Below are 15,823 nucleotides of genomic sequence, written 5' to 3'. Positions count from 1 at the left end.
TAATCAAAGACTAAATTTCTAAAGAAAAATTATAAATATATAATTAATGTAGATGCTAATAAGAGCATCAAAGAACGATAAATATAAAATCAGCTAGCTGAGCAGGAGCTACAAACTATAAATATGTTAATTTTTGGGTTCAAAAGTTCACACACTTTGATCCCTGACGTGACTTAGAAATCGATTCTCAGACCATCTGTGCATTCCCTCGGAATTGACCCATTGGAGGTAATAACAATTTCACATCATTCGATCCTAAGTTGCCTCTCTAGTGCATTGCATATACGTCTCACGCAAATACTGGCACTCAAAGGAAGTCCAGATACTGCAAACACAAAAAGGCCAACGCCAACCATAAACAGCATTAGTAACCAATATGTGTATCATAATATATTACATGATATTGTAATTTAGAATAACTGCTTCAAACTCAAACAATCAGTAAATCCTTCAGTTCATCTAGCCAGTCGCACCGTTCAACAAGCAGGTCATGAAGTAATTACCTCAGGTTGGTCTGAATAGCATAAAACACAGAACATATTTATCTCGTTTAGAACAAGAAGTTATTATATTCTTGAAAGGTATTTCGAGCCTACCCTGGGTTCCATATTGTTTTGTAAACTACCACTTGCATTTCTCATAAGTTGTGTTCCTGTAAATCTAAATCACTAAAGTTTGTAGAACCCTACAACACCTTGTAGTAACTTAGCACTTAAAAAACACCAGATGTTATAACTGCCTCTATAAGACCGATAATTTGAGAAAATAATGGACAAATACTGTTTATTTGGTGTTTTCTCAACTCCTCTTGAAGCTAGAACTTAGGTAGTATGTCCCAGCAGCTAAATAAAATCAGATACAATATGCTGGAATCATCAAGAATAGCCATGAGGCAGGGACTTGAAATGCTCAATCGATAAAGATCTAACAAGAGGATCGGGTTTAAATTATAATGACTTGCCCTAAATATTGAGACGCATTAGAGAACAGGTTTCCTCTGAATAAATCTTGCGGAGTGGAGATAACAGTTTGGAGGGAAAATTGATTCTGCCATCCTGTATTTTCTTTACATTGAGCATCCAATCTCAAGGCCATACGATAACTGTTATCTCTTGATCATTTTTGTTAAGACTGATCCAAATGACCAGCTATAACCTAATTAACAAAAAAGACTTTTTTCCATCCCAACAAATGCTACCATTATCACTGATCTATAATAAATAACATTCATCACTACAGTATAATTTACGTACTTTTTCACTTTTTGATAGGGAAGAAATTACCTGAGATAAAATCGTCTGTATATTCACTATCTATCTTCCCATGAGCCATCGCACCAATCTAAGAAAAGCTTTCAGTTTCAGATCTAAAGTAACATAGACTAAGGAGGCTACTCTGTAAAAATAGTTTTCCACGAGAAAATAAAAATACCACAAAAACTAGAGGACGGTCATCGACAATTGTATCAAAATGCTCCCATAAGTTCACAGCTTTTGATGAAGTTGAGGAAAGCCCTGACATCCATTTTTAGTATTAGTTAAACAAGTTGATAATTTTGCTCAAGAAACAAAAAAAAATGTTGATAAAATACAACCAGTTGACCGATTAATTTACCTATTTTGTGTGAACCAACTGGAAGGTGGATAGCAACTGGGTTTTGAATAATCTGTACTAGCTTTCGACACTTGCTCCTACCTGAACCTTTTATGCTCAATTTCTGAAAAAGCTGGGCTGCCAAGTGTAAATAGTAAAGGAAGATGAAAATTGACTGAATGTCGCGAATAAAAATCTGGTTATAAATAATATTATAGGAATTTAACACAGAAAACTCACACATCATGGCACAAAATCCCTTCAATGTTCTTGGAACACATAAAGATGGTTCTACTTTGATAAGATGCCCGTCAATGGTTCTAATATATACAGCTTGTATTCCTCCAGCCAAATTAAGACGGCTTCCCAATAGACGAACGAGAACCTGTTTATATCCAAGATTAGAATAAAGCAACGGTCAGAAGCAGATGTACAAACCTCAAAAACTAAAGTTTACTTATCACCAATAGTTTGATATAACACTAGTCTATCCCTAACACATTTCAATAAAATTTCCAAGAAATCTCAATTATAGATATATCTACATTCTGCAGTAAATCCATGAAATTACACTGGCCAAAGTTAGAGGTTTGACACCAAATATTACCGAAGAATTTGTTGAAATAAGGTGTAGTTACTAACCTCATGAATAATGACAGGCCTAAAATCACTTCTGTCTAAGTTATGCTTTTTCATAAAACCAGCATGCTCATCTGGATTAATAATCTGATAGCTCTGAAAAAATGAAAATAGCAACAAATGAGATACTCCAGTTCATAGCAACAACAAAAACAATGGTCATGCGGCAGCATGGAATACTTCGAATTCACTTACCTTGTTAACTTTAGCCAGTACCAAAGAAGCCTTCTCAAAAACAAAGATAACTCCCGGTCTTGGTTCATGGGAGGACACGCGTAATGGAATACCTGAAAGAATAGAGCCACCCTCCACAGACCTCAAGTTTTTAGATGAAATTGTGGGATCACAATTTCCCGCTTCTGTGATGTCTATTTTCTTGCCTCCAATATCTCTAAAGATTAAATCTTTCGATGATGTTAGTGTGTCCTCAACTCCATCCATATTTTCTGGTGCAATTTCATCATCTGAGAATTTCATAGCATCCCCTTCACCTCCATGTACCATCCCCAACAGCGGTGATTTTCGTTTTCTGGAACCTCGGTACAATGTCATCCTCCGCCAATAATTTCTACCTCAATCCAAAATAAATATGGAGACTAGGCGATCAATATTGAGCGTTCGAATTCAAACAAATACACCAAACCTGAGTCGAATACGTTGGCAAATACAAATCAGATTTTTTAAAGGAAAAAACAAAAAAAAAAATTTCCATTCGAAACAAACACGCACACAAATTTATTCGAAAATAGAAATCGTATGCTTAAAGAACGAGAGAAAGAGAGACACGGACGGGGGTAGGTAGCGAGCAAGTATAACGACGCTCACCGAGTTGTAGACGCTGCGTGAATATGTTCAGCCGAGGAGGGAGGGTGGGCTTACATTTATTTGGGCCCTATAAATGGGCCTTATGATATATTAGGTTTTAGGATTTATTATTTTTATTATTATTATTATTATTATTATTTAATTATATTCAAAAACCTTTGAAGTTGGCTGTTACGAAAGTACTTATATTATTTTGAGTTGTTTAATTTTTTATAATAATTATAATATAACAACAAAGTATTTCGCCGAAGGTAAAATATACCATGAATGATCAACAATTCAGAATTGGGACTACTACTTCATTGTGATTACCAAAAGTATACAGAAAAATGCTTAAATTTGAATTTACAAAACTATACATAAACAACACACAAATCTATATCTATATATACATATTTCACGGAATCCTTCGCTTGAAATGAAAGTTGAGCCATTCCCGGAAAGAAAAAGTGGTGTTGCCAAGAAATTGCACTCGGACCGACTTCTTGGATCCGCCCCTGCTAAATTCCAAATCTTTAGTCACATTATCATACTCGGCGCTCTCCGAATCATCAAGCAAAGGCAGCACTGCGCTGCCTTTTGATTCCACATTCTTTATCCAACCACGCAGAAGATAATTCACCACCTGCAAATCCAACTACCATAAGTCTACATTTATTCACATAAATCAACACACACCTACGCAAACGACTTACCTCCGGAACTTCATCATGAGGACAATGACCAGCCGGACTCATTTCGTAATATGGAGCATCTGGCAACGCCCGTTTCACCTGCAGACCCCACACCGGTCGCACCCAAGGATCTTCCTTGCCATACATCAGACAAACCGGTATATTCTCAACTCGACACCTGTTCACATCAATGCCACAAGGCTACGTAAAATCACATGATACATAAGATACGTGTTGGATTTTTTTTCATGTGATAAACAACCAACCTCGCTAATGTTTCTTTGAAAGAAAGCTGTGCCTGAGGAGCAAACATTATTGAGGCAAATGATGCAGCTGCAGCAGGATGCTGTGTCGTTTGGATTATACGAGAAAACACATCATCAACGTTTGTCAAGTGATCTGCATATACTTGCTTCAATATTTCTGCGATACTTTTTGGATCGCTAATTTTCTGCCATCTACAACAACAAAGATTCCAAAGTTTCATGGGCCATCACCCAAAAAAGCAATATGTTTTGATTCGTTAAAATGAGCATGGAAGCTTCTCCAACACTCACGAAAGCCCGAAAAACCAAAGATTGAAATATCACACCTTTTAACGTCCTTATTACATGTAAAACTAAATGTTAAGAGTGCATTGCAGTACATACTAAGATAGTAAAGAAAGTAGGTTCACAGAACTTACACAATTTCCAATAGCTTCCTGACATTGGAAGGGAGAGGAAAAGTTCCTGCCCAAGGAAAGAGTCTCGAAAATCTTGGATATCTCGCAGGATTTGGGAGAAATCCCCAAAAAGGAGTTGCATTCAGCAAGGTCACGCCTTTCACCAGTTCAGGGTGGCTTGCTGCAAAATAGAGTGCCACGAAGCCTCCAAGTGAATTTCCCACGACATAAACAGGTTCTTTAATCACCTGCAGTAGCATCATATTATACAATCATTTACCTCAACAAACAGATGGCTCTGATAAATTTCTACCACAACCATTATTCGAAATTGAACAATCAATGATTATAAAAAAGTTAAAGATTTTTTCAAGTCAAATATTAAAAGATATTAAACTCAATGATGCCATCAATTCATGTTCCATGTCCGAGTCATTTATACTAAGCCTTGAAGCTCCAGATTGAGTTCCCAACGTGACCAATAAAAAGTCAACACCAAAAATATAAAGAATATGTGCAATAAACTTTATCAGAACTTAATCAGTCTTCAAATGAAATTAAGAAAACAAATTTCCGGTAACAAATAAGAAGATGGAAGCCAGATAGAATTCATTGGAGACCCAAAAAAAAAAAAAAAAGCAGCAGTAATCAAGGAAAAAGACCTGACGAAGTTCGTGAGAAAAAACAGGCAGCCAAATGTTAAGAAATTGCTAATGAAGTATTAACGGCGGTGTGAAGTGCATAACCAATTTAACCTCAGCGATTAAAAATTAAACTAATGGCAAGTTCAAAACGAGGCATCAGGATTAGAGAAGTGTCTCAGACTCACACAAATACAGTCAAAGTGTTTTAAAAAAATTTACATGAATGGCACATCACTTATTGAATGCCAAGAAAGTATTTGCAATGCACAAATGAAGTTGTTAGGAAAGACGAAGGGCTGCAAGTAAAAAAAAAAATCCGACATTTTGGTGATGGGGATCAAAAACTAAGTAAATAGTTTCAATATGTTTCATCAACCATGAGGGATACCTACATGTGTTCGAGCAGGTAAAAGTGCATAAAATTTCAAGGTACCTCTTCGACAAAATAGCGAACTTGGTCTCTCCACAAGTCAACGGAATAAACTAGATCTTTTGCCCAGGTTTCAGTTTCATCTCCGAAACCCCAAGCATTACTTTCTCTATCTAACTCAGATTTACTTCCAGAACTAGACCTAAATGTAGGATCTTGCAATGGTAAAGATTTTCCCTGACCCAGAAAATCTAGCGCACATGCTCTATATTCACGGCCAAGATCTTTAAGCTGCTTTTCATAGTGAAACGAGCCCACACCAAAGCCAGGAAGGAAAAGCACAGGTGGTGAATTTACATTCTCAGACCCTGATGTTTCATAATGAACATTTAAATTCGGCTTCCATTCCCAGACACAGCTGCTAATGGGAGAGACCTTATCGCCATTGGCATTAACCGGCAAACTAGGAATCAAGACCTTTGGTATCGACTGGCCACTACCAGTCACAATAATTTCACCCTCATCACCAGCGAGCACACAAGAGTTATTGGTTTCACTCAAGACACTATTAACAAGTTTATGCCTTTTCGTGGAGCAAGAAGGCCAGCACTGACCAATTCTCTTTGGTTTCAGATTATGCATGCGAGGATATTTTGAAGATTTGCATGTTGATTTAAGTACAACTCGAAAGATCCCTTTTTCTCTTATAATAGGATTCGCTTGGCGATGTGAATGAAAGCCCAATATACCACCTTTGAAATTTGCAATGTAATGGCACTGTGATGTGTGGCAAGAAACAATTTCCATCATGAGAGTTCGCAATCTGAGATGAGCAAAGAAATGATAAGTCAGCACAATTTAGCTAATACCCATCCCACAACAAAGACGCTAGAAAGATAAAGCTTACACTTCAGTGCACCACAATTACAGCAGTTATCTTCATTCTCATTTCCAAAAAAATAAATCCGTTGATGAATTCACATCAGGACTCAATCTACTCTACCCCATCCAATTCTTACAGTGAATCAAAGGCTTCAAGGGGAAGAATTTACTCAAGAAATCAAAATTGAAGGCTTCCGAAACTCAATATTAAAATTCCTGCAGTTTGATCAAGGAAAGCCAGTTTCGATATCGAAAAACACAAAAAAGAAAAAAGATCCAACCAGTCATTGAGGGAAGAAAATTTAATGTTTTCTAAGCGAGGATGCAGCCCTGATTTGGGGTGAATAAGGTTGTTGATGTTACCTTCAAGGATATCTCTCTCTTGATACAAACTTGAAGAATCTGTGATGTCTATTATTTAGTAAAATTGCATTTAAAGACTTGCTTACCATGACAGAATCGATGAAGCCAACGCCCAACAGTCAGGCGTATACTCTCATAGGCTTAACACACGAAGCCACTAAAACGTTAAATTAAAGTAAAGTAAAGCTTCTTCTTCCTATAATTGAAAAGGAAATAAAGAAACAAGAAATCACAGGCTTATGAAAGCAACAAAATTTTGCGCACCAAACGAATATCATATAATTTGACTGTAAATAAACAAAATGCATGCCAAATCTAATCTAATCTAATCTAATCTAATCTAAAAGAAAGAATCTTTACCTGTTTTAAGGAAACCCCCGAGTAAGCTTCCCAGTTTGTAGGAGAGACTAAACTAATAACAATAAATGAAGGGATATTCCACAAGTGTCGAGAAGGATAGCACCATGGATACAAATACAATTGCGTTTCTTATGGAAAAGTCGAATTATTTTATTTTGGAGGAGTGGAAAAAAGGCTTCGGTAGGCAAAACAAAACAAAGAAAAAGGTTGAGTACACGCAACGATATTTTAACATGTGAACACGGTCGCCCGACAAATTACACGTGTCTTATATGTTCTTGAAAATTTAGATAAATAATTAATTAATTATTATTTAGCAATTAATTAATTGCAAAAACAATTTCATTCCTTGAATTGCTTGCTAGCCTTTTCTATGGCGGCGAGGCAGGTGCAGGTGGAGAGGCTACTCTCAACAACATTCAAATCCGTGAAACCTCATCAATCCACTTCAATTTCTCCAAAACTAAAACCAAAACCAAAACCATTGACATTGAGATGGGTCGTATATCTCATCCTGTCCTCCGAATCCAATCCACCCCTCAAAACATACGTCGGCGTCACCAACGATTTTTCTCGCCGGTATTACTTTTGGCTACGTGGGTTTCGGTTTTTCAAAATTTGTTCTTTTTTTCATTAATTAATTAATCTTTCAGCCCATGTTTTCCTTTTCCAATGGTGTTTTTTATTTGCCCCTTTTTGCTTCTCACTCAGAGTCACATCTGATCTGATCACATTCACTACAGCTTGAAGCAACATAATGGTGAGCTAAAAGGTGGAGCAAAAGCATCCCGGGCTGGAAGGCCTTGGATTTGTGCATGTCTTATAAAAGGATTTCGGAATAAAAGCACAGGTAACTAATCCATATCATATCCCTGCTTGCTTGCATTAGTTGGTTGATTTTATGTGGTGAACACTACAACTGAATTAAGTACAATGAAGAGACCAAGCAATTTTAGACAATTTCTAAATTATAAAATGCGGAAAAGTATACAACTTGGAGAAATTGTGTGTCATTGATATATAACTAATATATCTGCAAGCCTTTTTACAGCAACTCCTCCTTCCAACCCAAGCATAGTTTATCATTTGCTTTAACTTACCTTTGACTGCGAATATGCAACTGGTCGCATTAAGATGCAATGTTCTGTCACTAATTATTCCCCATTTGTGTGCATGAAATTATTATAAATCAACTCCTAGAGAATATTCAACGGTAGCCACCAACTACATAGGCTTCCAGAGGATAATTGATGCTCCATACTGATCCTAAAAACGGATCGGATATTGTCTATAACGGGATGATTGCTATTTGATGCTTATTTTGATAAGTGGTCACTTTCATAACTTTTTTTTTTAAAAAAAAACGTTTGTAGCTTGTAAAGTTGAATCAAAGTGGAAAAGCTTTTCAAGAAAAGTCACATGGAAAAGAAGAAGCGAGAGCGAAGAGCGAGCAGATGATGCCAAACTCTTTTTATTGCAACGTAGAAATGCGGCCCTAAATCAAGTCAAGGATTCAATGGACTTTAGTAATCTGGAGATCCAGTGGCAACTGGATCTTGTTCCTGTATAATTTATCAAAGGTGAGGTACTTCCTTCAAATGCATCTTGCTAGCTAGTCTCCAACGAGCAGAAATGTTTATATAGTGCTAGAATGCTCCAAACGAGCTTGTATTTTTTCGAATTTATGAGATGATATTTTTCGAAAGGCCACGAGCACAGGTAAGCATATCATTATCATTATCATTTATAAATTGAATAAATATCAAATAGTATATGATATATATGAGTGTTATAATTGTTTAAACACCAAATGAGTTTATCCTTGTGCATTAATATCTTTATTATCATTGAAATCCTGATTGATAAGATGGAGGGCATGCAATCCAGACTCCTGATCGACGAGGTTTGGTGCCTAATCATTGTGTTTGGTTTTATGGTAGCTAGTTTGCCATTCTTTAGAGCTGCATCGGACATTTTGGGTGGAGTTGCATATCGTCTCAAGTACAAATAAGCAGAGTTAGTATTCACATGTACACGAACACGAGTACAAGAGTTCTAATAGATATGATTGAACGTTAGCCTATGTGATTTATTTTACCATCGAAAATAATTATCTATACGGTATGGTTGCTTTTTATAATGTGAAATATGCTGCAATAGGTCAAGCCTTTAATTGTGATTTTAGTAGTAAAAGTATTTTTCTCGTTTTGGCATGCTCCAAATGCCACCCTTAACCTGCAGAGAGAGATGAATTGCGTCTGCTACGTACAATGAATGCACTGCTTTTTGGTATTGAGCATATGAATACATTGTAAAATACAGAACATATATGGATAGAACTTATAACGGGTCTCAAAAACTAAGTAATTTTTGCTGGGCCTTATCGTTTCTATAGGTTCATTAGGATTCTTATTGGTTGGAACTTCCAATTATAAAAAATCTCACATTTCTTTTATGTCGTAATTGAATAACGAATTAAGAAAATGTAACAAATAATAAATAAAAAGAAGCCGGAATAAATTAAATATTCCTTAGTCTTCACTGGGAACTAGAGTAAGAAGTAGATTTTTTTGTTTTTGGGTTTTCTAAAATTTGAAAGTGAAAATTCATTTCTTTATTTGGTATACCTGCTTGAGCCGGATGAAAGGAAACTTTCACGTCCGATTTTGACTATGGGATTGGACTAGCATATGAGGGTGATCTCTCTGGCTCTCTGTAGTTATTAATTTAGTGCATTTAAATTTACATTAAGAACAAAATAATAATTTAGTACATTTCATCAAAGGAAAAAAAGCTAATGATACTCTACAATACAAAAACATTTTAAATACGATAATATTTGTATCATTATTAATGAGGTGGATATAAATGAAACGAACTCCTCCTTTTTATATAAAAACTAGTATTTCACTCGTGCGATGCACGGGTTATATCTTGTGTATAATATAATTAAATTGGATTAAATTAAAATTTGACTATAAAAGTAAAATATAAACAAATTTAATTTTATAGTGAGTAATTAGAATAATGTAAAAAAAAAATTAAAAAGGACAAACTCTTTAAACAAATATATGTTATGCAATGCACGCGATATTATTTTATACAGTTAATGATAAAAAAATATAAAAACAAATATTGAACAAACAATCGAAATATGCATTATATATCATATAATTAAAAAACAAACAAATTATCTTATAAATTTTGAAAAACTTCCTTAAATACAACGTTTGTTGTTGAATTTTTCTGATTGGTCTTGTCATCACATATCAAGATTTTGAGACCCTTAGGATTGGTAACTCTAGATACAGCGACATACAACTGACCATGACTAAACACGGAATTCCTCAAAAAAAGTCCTACATGAGATAATGATTGACCCTGACTTTTGTTTATTATCATTGCATATGATACAATCAAAGGATACTGTCTTCTTTGAAATTTGAAAGAAAGTCTTGGATCAGAAGGAGTCAAAGACATTCTTGGAATAAGTACTTTGTGACCCGCATTACTTCCAGTCAGAATATTTCCTTCCAAAACATGGTTTCCGAGCCTAGTCACAATCAATCTAGTGCCGTTGCATAAACCAAGAGAATGATCTATGTTCCGCAGCAACATAACCGGAGTTCCAACTTTCAAATTCAACTCGTGATTTGGTACTCCAGAGCATCTTATTCCATTTAAGTATTCAGGGGTATGAACATCATGCAATAAACCAACGCTTTTATCCGATTGACATGTCATATCAGAACTTAAATACAATCTTCCCTCAGAATGATTCAGAGATATCATGTATTCATTTATGGATTGAACGACATCAAGAGTCGGTGCCAAAATAGTTCTCTGTTGAAAATATGCAGTATCACTGATAGAAATGTCTGACGAAGGATACGTACTCTCGACTATCGATGCAATAGGATCGTTATAATCTTTCACCAAAAGTTCATCTGGAATATCTATTGTCGCATAACCATCATTTGATTCTCCAATTTTTCCATCTCCTATATTAGCAATCCAATCAGAAAATTGCTTTGTCTTATCACATTCTTCATCAGAACCTAAATTTTGTAGTCGCATGTTTTTCGTCAATCTTAAAATTGTACAATGTCTCCAAATATAAGAAGAATTGATGGTTGCATTAACAATATCTTGCCTACTGCCGTTTAAAATAACAGGCAATATTTGACGAAAATCACCACCAAAAACAACGGTTTTGCCCCCAAATGGCAAATGAAGGCTTGAAGGATTGACAAATCTCATTATATCTCTCATGCTTTTATCTAAAGCTTCAAAACAGAACTTATGCATCATTGGAGCTTCATCCCAAATGATAAGCTTAGATTTTTCAATAAGATCCGCAAGAGGACTCCCTTGTTTGATATTGCATGTTGATTCTTCATTAGGATTAAATGGAATCGCAAAGCGTGAATGAGCTGTTCTTCCACCAGGCAGTAGAAGAGATGCAATACCACTTGATGCCACATTCAACACAATCTCTCCCTTCGATCTCAAGAATGCAGATAGAGTCTTCCAGACAAATGTTTTTCCAGTACCTCCATATCCATATACAAAAAAAACACCTCCTTTATTTGAATGAACTGCATTCATCACCGTATCATACACATGACGTTGCTCAGAGTTCAACTTATTAAGGTGATTATCATGTTCTTCAGACAAAGATCCTCTATCAAATCTCAACTCATCAAGTATTAATCTGTTCCGTGAAGTCTGAAAATATTGATCACCGGGAAATGACATTGATTGAAATTCACGCAAACTCTTTCCATAGCTTCGTAATAATTTTTCAATTTCAACCAATGCATAATTTTTAATTTCATCATCACTCAATTGCAATTCTACCAAAAAAAAAAGTATTAATAAAAAACATACACATCTATGTATATATACTTTTAAAAATTAACAAATATAACTGAAAAACTTTATTGATGCATGCATACCTTGGTGTTGCAACTGGTTACGTTGTCTGTATAAAACATCATCTGACAAATACTTCCAACATGATTTCCAAAGTATTTCAGGTCGACTGATGCAGTTCGATGACAATAGAGTAGCAAGTAAAATTCTCAAAGATTGTGTTGAAGCCCAATGACTTGCCTCAATAATGCCGTCGATATACTCTTTGTCATCATTCAACAATCCCAATGCATAGCAAGCATCACGAAATGAATGGTATTGAACACCATTAACATTAGTTATATCATCATAGCAAGTGGCACCACGGTTTACATTTAGGAGACATCTTAAATAATACATGTCTCCACATCCCGGAGGAACGTAAAAAATGCGCCCGATCGAAAATCTATGTTTCCTTGGAACGAATTCTCGTGTATCTTGCTTCCAAACAAATTTCATTGGAAATTCAGCATATGTCAATTCTCTTGCCTTCGGATATTTCTTGTTAGCTTCCATCCATGCCAGAAACATGCTCTGGTTAACAGTAGGTCGATCGATAATATTACTGATTTCATCTGCTTCTGAAAAAATGATATTTTGTTCATTCGGAAGATAGAAAGCTCAAACGCTCAACGGGTGGATCTCTATATTGAATATCAAATCCAAAAATTCTCCAAGCAGCCTCACATGGGGAAATATATCTGCAGTCGTAGTACATATTCACCTCATCAACATTTTTTCCCAAACTCTCATCATCTGAACTCCGATAGAATGATGCCGTCACACGATCGTGCCCTTTATTTATATATTTGAACAAATATTTGATAGCCCGAGATTGGTTGCACCATTCAACATTCATATGAGCTCCATATCTAATCAACAAATAACGATTATGGGGAACAACAAATCCATTGTCTAGATTAACACCATTTCTGAGAACTGTTCGCCCATTATCTATGCGTCTATAAATTGGATATCCATCTTCATCAATTGATGTCACTTAAACAAATTTTTCAGGAAAATGTTTTTGGCAACGACCACCAGACATACATGGAGAATTTTTTCTTACCTCACCGCATGGACCGTGCATCATCAGATCCCGTACTGCATCATAATAAACAGGATCCTGATTTTTATCGGGAATTTCGGCAGAAATGATACGATCGACTGTCTCTGCTACTGGACATTTTTCTCTTTGCATAGAAAGAACAAAATATGGGCGTGTGGTAATCCTCTCTTCTGGAATTCCACAGTATAGATCACTGAAACAATTTATTAAAAATTAATTATTTGTATGTACTAAAATATATTAATAATCATTATAAGATAAGAAATATATCAAACATTATATTTTTTAAAAAAATGTTATACCTGCTTTAACATTCCCAAATATTTTATTCTTTCTGACATCTTTAATCAAGGCATCCAACTTCATTTTAAAGATTCTGGAGACAATATCCGGACGGTCTTCGGCCCTTAATCCTCGAGCCTCGATAAATCTCACAATTTCTGGCCATTTTGGGTTACACGTAAATGTAATAAACAAATCTGGATATCCAGCCCACTTACATATAGCCATGGCATCTTGGTAATTCTGAATCATATATCTTGCACCCCCAGTAAAAGAAGAAGGCAAGATAATACGTTTTCCTTGTGTAGATGCATTTGTTTCACCATGCAAAAGCGCATCATGAAGACCTTTGTACATTTCACATCTCAATTGTTTTTGATGCAGCCGAACATACGTCAACCTTCCAGATTCAACCATTGTGTATGCATCAACAATAAATTGTTGAAAAAGTCTTCTCGAATTCAAAATACTTGAAAATTCGATGCCCCTATCATGCAGTCGTTAAGCAAAAAATTCTCTTATACTCACTTTTTTCTACCTCCAACACTTGATTTGGATTATGATAATGGAATATCTTCTCGATAACCATCCTCACCATTGGGGAAAAGTATAGGATACTGGAGAGAGATATGCAGGATTCAACTCATTGATACGTTTAAGTTGACCAGATTGTGTTTCTATTAAAATATCCCTGTCTCCCAAAGCCTCATTAAAATCTCCCACAATTAATGCAGCAACCTCAGAAGTAGAAGGAAGATTATATCGTCTTCTATCCTTATCTTTTCTCCCAATCAACCGTAATTTAATATCGGATTGTACTTCTACCATCATTCTTTCTTTGATCATCCGAAAAGACTTGACTAAAACATTATTTTCATCTAACATGATCTTCAAATCAGAGACTATCTTCAGATGCAGATTGTTTGTGTCGCTATTTTTTCTGAAAAATATTTTTATTTGACATATATGAATATTTTCTACTAAATTCACATAAATGATAAATAAAATAAGACATTTTAATGTATACCTGACAGCAGAAATTCGATTAGTAATTTTATTTTCTGTGTCGTAAATATATAACTGAGCAAACTTCGGAGATGCGCCTTCACATGGAAGTAGGCTTCCAATTAAATGATAATTCTGCCCATGAAGTTTAAACACTGGAGCGGAGCCACCTTGATTTAAACTCGAATCTATCTTCCCTCCCATCGACGTGAAACAAAACATACTATTGTATGATCTGATATTCTCAAGAAAATATTTGCTTTTATCATCCACTCCATTTAATAAATCATGCAATACTTCAGGAGGTTTTTTTAAAGGAGGAAGTTGTATTTTCCCTTGCATACAACACATGGAGTATTTAGGATTTCGAGATTTATAACTTCGGCATAACCTTTCTTCATAACAGAATATCGCACCACAAAAATCACATCTGTATATTGGATCTCCTATATCCCAATAATCTATATAAAATAAAACAAAACAATGAAAATAAATATGTAACATTAAATGACGTTGTTAACATACACATATTCCAAAAAATAAAACAATGAAAATAAATATGTAACATTAAAAAAATAAATATGTTATAACTGCAAAATAAAATAAAATTTCTTTTATAAATTTAAATAAAAAAAACATAAACTTGTTATAAACCAAAGAAACATAAAAAAATATAATATAATTTTACCGATGGATGATATCGAGATATTTTTGTCGAGATTGTCACGACTATGTTGAATGCCCAATATGTTAACTAAATTATTTGGAATTGAATCAGATTCAACTGCAAAAAAACAAAAAAAAACGTAATCAATTGATGATTATACTCATATCTTAAATATACATAATATCTTAAAATTAGAAAAAAACGTATAATTATTAAAAAATTACATTGATGAACAAACGGCAGTTTGTCACCAGTATTAACAGCAAAGTGAGGGAAATCATCATCAATTGTTAGATCAATCATATCTGATTTATTTGTAGTTGAGCTGCTGGGTATTTGAGAAAAAGAATCTATATCAATTAAGCTCGATGAAGTAGTTGCACGTATACCGAAGTTAAAAAAAATATAATCATTTGAGTAGACAAATAAGAGTAATAACGAATGGAAAAAATATCATACCATTTGTAATCTCACTTAGTGGAGATTTTGACGTTGTCAATACCATCTTAAATGAACCGCACAAATTACAATGTTCGGATATTCTGATTCTCGAATCCAAATTTTCTGTTTAAATATTTAAGTAAAATTATCAAAATAAAAATGAACAAAATAGTAGATATGAGTCTAAAAAATACTAAACATCAAATTAACTAAAGTAATAATACTACATTAAAATTATAAAAATTAGATTTTGAAAAAGGTAAAATTTACCATGTTATTACAAAAAAATTAACATTTGATCTTTTTATTTCATATTTTATAAATATTCAAACTTAAATAACATTTAATGAATAAAAAATAAACTAAAAAAAGCACATTTTATTTACATACTTATAATTGGGCCGAAAATATACACATTATCACACCCAATA

At 34.5% G+C, this 15,823-nt stretch overlaps 3 protein-coding genes and 1 pseudogene across 13 annotated transcripts; 1 reads left to right on the top strand and 3 right to left on the bottom strand.

Moving 5' to 3' along the window:
• Positions 1-43: 43 nt before the first annotated feature.
• LOC140883636 (uncharacterized) lies at positions 44-3,106 on the bottom strand. Of its 4 annotated transcripts, none has more exons than XM_073290184.1 (8): positions 3,058-3,106; positions 2,428-2,875; positions 2,236-2,328; positions 1,834-1,978; positions 1,615-1,731; positions 1,432-1,514; positions 1,284-1,341; positions 44-325 (listed from the first exon to the last, which is right to left on the bottom strand). In XM_073290184.1, exons 2-8 carry the CDS (start codon positions 2,782-2,784, stop codon positions 246-248), a joined length of 933 nt encoding a protein of 310 aa, XP_073146285.1. In that variant the 5' UTR covers positions 2,785-2,875; positions 3,058-3,106; the 3' UTR covers positions 44-245. The 4 variants fall into 4 exon arrangements, with proteins under 4 accessions (XP_073146285.1, XP_073146286.1, XP_073146287.1 ...); XM_073290185.1 differs by lacking the exon at positions 3,058-3,106 and adding an exon at positions 3,023-3,042; XM_073290186.1 differs by lacking the exon at positions 3,058-3,106 and adding an exon at positions 2,962-3,003.
• Positions 3,107-3,325: 219 nt separating this feature from the next.
• Positions 3,326-7,173, bottom strand: LOC140880136 (pheophytinase, chloroplastic). Of its 4 annotated transcripts, XM_073284283.1 has the most exons (8): positions 7,015-7,166; positions 6,741-6,811; positions 6,317-6,507; positions 5,473-6,232; positions 4,417-4,643; positions 3,998-4,189; positions 3,753-3,909; positions 3,326-3,682 (listed from the first exon to the last, which is right to left on the bottom strand). In XM_073284283.1, exons 4-8 carry the CDS (start codon positions 6,217-6,219, stop codon positions 3,455-3,457), a joined length of 1,551 nt encoding a protein of 516 aa, XP_073140384.1. In that variant the 5' UTR covers positions 6,220-6,232; positions 6,317-6,507; positions 6,741-6,811; positions 7,015-7,166; the 3' UTR covers positions 3,326-3,454. The 4 variants fall into 4 exon arrangements, with proteins under 4 accessions (XP_073140384.1, XP_073140383.1, XP_073140382.1 ...); XM_073284282.1 differs by lacking the exon at positions 6,741-6,811; XM_073284281.1 differs by lacking the exons at positions 6,317-6,507; positions 6,741-6,811 and having other exon boundaries at positions 7,015-7,173.
• Positions 7,174-7,359: 186 nt separating this feature from the next.
• LOC140883778 (structure-specific endonuclease subunit slx1) lies at positions 7,360-12,968 on the top strand. Of its 5 annotated transcripts, none has more exons than XM_073290363.1 (4): positions 7,360-7,593; positions 7,758-7,864; positions 8,388-8,594; positions 12,946-12,968. In XM_073290363.1, the coding sequence occupies exons 1-3, from the start codon at positions 7,388-7,390 to the stop codon at positions 8,582-8,584; spliced, it is 510 nt and encodes a 169-aa protein (XP_073146464.1). In that variant the 5' UTR covers positions 7,360-7,387; the 3' UTR covers positions 8,585-8,594; positions 12,946-12,968. The 5 variants fall into 5 exon arrangements, with proteins under 5 accessions (XP_073146464.1, XP_073146463.1, XP_073146462.1 ...); XM_073290362.1 differs by lacking the exon at positions 12,946-12,968 and adding an exon at positions 8,959-9,133; XM_073290361.1 differs by lacking the exon at positions 12,946-12,968 and adding an exon at positions 8,955-9,133.
• Positions 10,210-15,456, bottom strand: LOC140882681 (uncharacterized; annotated as a pseudogene).
• Between the last annotated feature and the right edge of the window lie 367 nt (positions 15,457-15,823).

This window comes from Henckelia pumila, chromosome 2 (genome assembly GCF_033568475.1).
Source record: "Henckelia pumila isolate YLH828 chromosome 2, ASM3356847v2, whole genome shotgun sequence".
NCBI classification, from domain to species: Eukaryota; Viridiplantae; Streptophyta; class Magnoliopsida; order Lamiales; family Gesneriaceae; genus Henckelia; species Henckelia pumila.
The sequence above is the reverse complement of the archived record's forward strand: the minus strand, read 5'-3'. Positions and strand labels throughout refer to the sequence as shown.

Bases quoted from the DNA above. Each gene is read 5' to 3' on its own strand.
- LOC140883778 (XM_073290363.1), top strand. From the start codon at position 7,388: ATGGCGGCGAGGCAGGTGCAGGTGGAGAGGCTACTCTCAACAACATTC. The intron at 7,594-7,757 runs GTATTACTTTTG...CATTCACTACAG, and splicing joins ACCAACGATTTTTCTCGCCG to CTTGAAGCAACATAATGGTG. The intron at 7,865-8,387 runs GTAACTAATCCA...AAACGTTTGTAG, and splicing joins ATTTCGGAATAAAAGCACAG to CTTGTAAAGTTGAATCAAAG.
- LOC140883636 (XM_073290184.1), bottom strand. From the start codon at position 2,784: ATGACATTGTACCGAGGTTCCAGAAAACGAAAATCACCGCTGTTGGGG. The intron at 1,515-1,614 runs GTAAATTAATCG...AATGGATGTCAG, and splicing joins AGTTGGTTCACACAAAATAG to GGCTTTCCTCAACTTCATCA. The intron at 326-1,283 runs GTAATTTCTTCC...TTGTGTTTGCAG, and splicing joins TACAGACGATTTTATCTCAG to TATCTGGACTTCCTTTGAGT.
- LOC140880136 (XM_073284281.1), bottom strand. From the start codon at position 6,219: ATGATGGAAATTGTTTCTTGCCACACATCACAGTGCCATTACATTGCA. The intron at 3,910-3,997 runs GTTGGTTGTTTA...TGATGTGAACAG, and splicing joins TTCAAAGAAACATTAGCGAG to GTGTCGAGTTGAGAATATAC. The intron at 3,683-3,752 runs GTAAGTCGTTTG...TTGGATTTGCAG, and splicing joins CTCATGATGAAGTTCCGGAG to GTGGTGAATTATCTTCTGCG.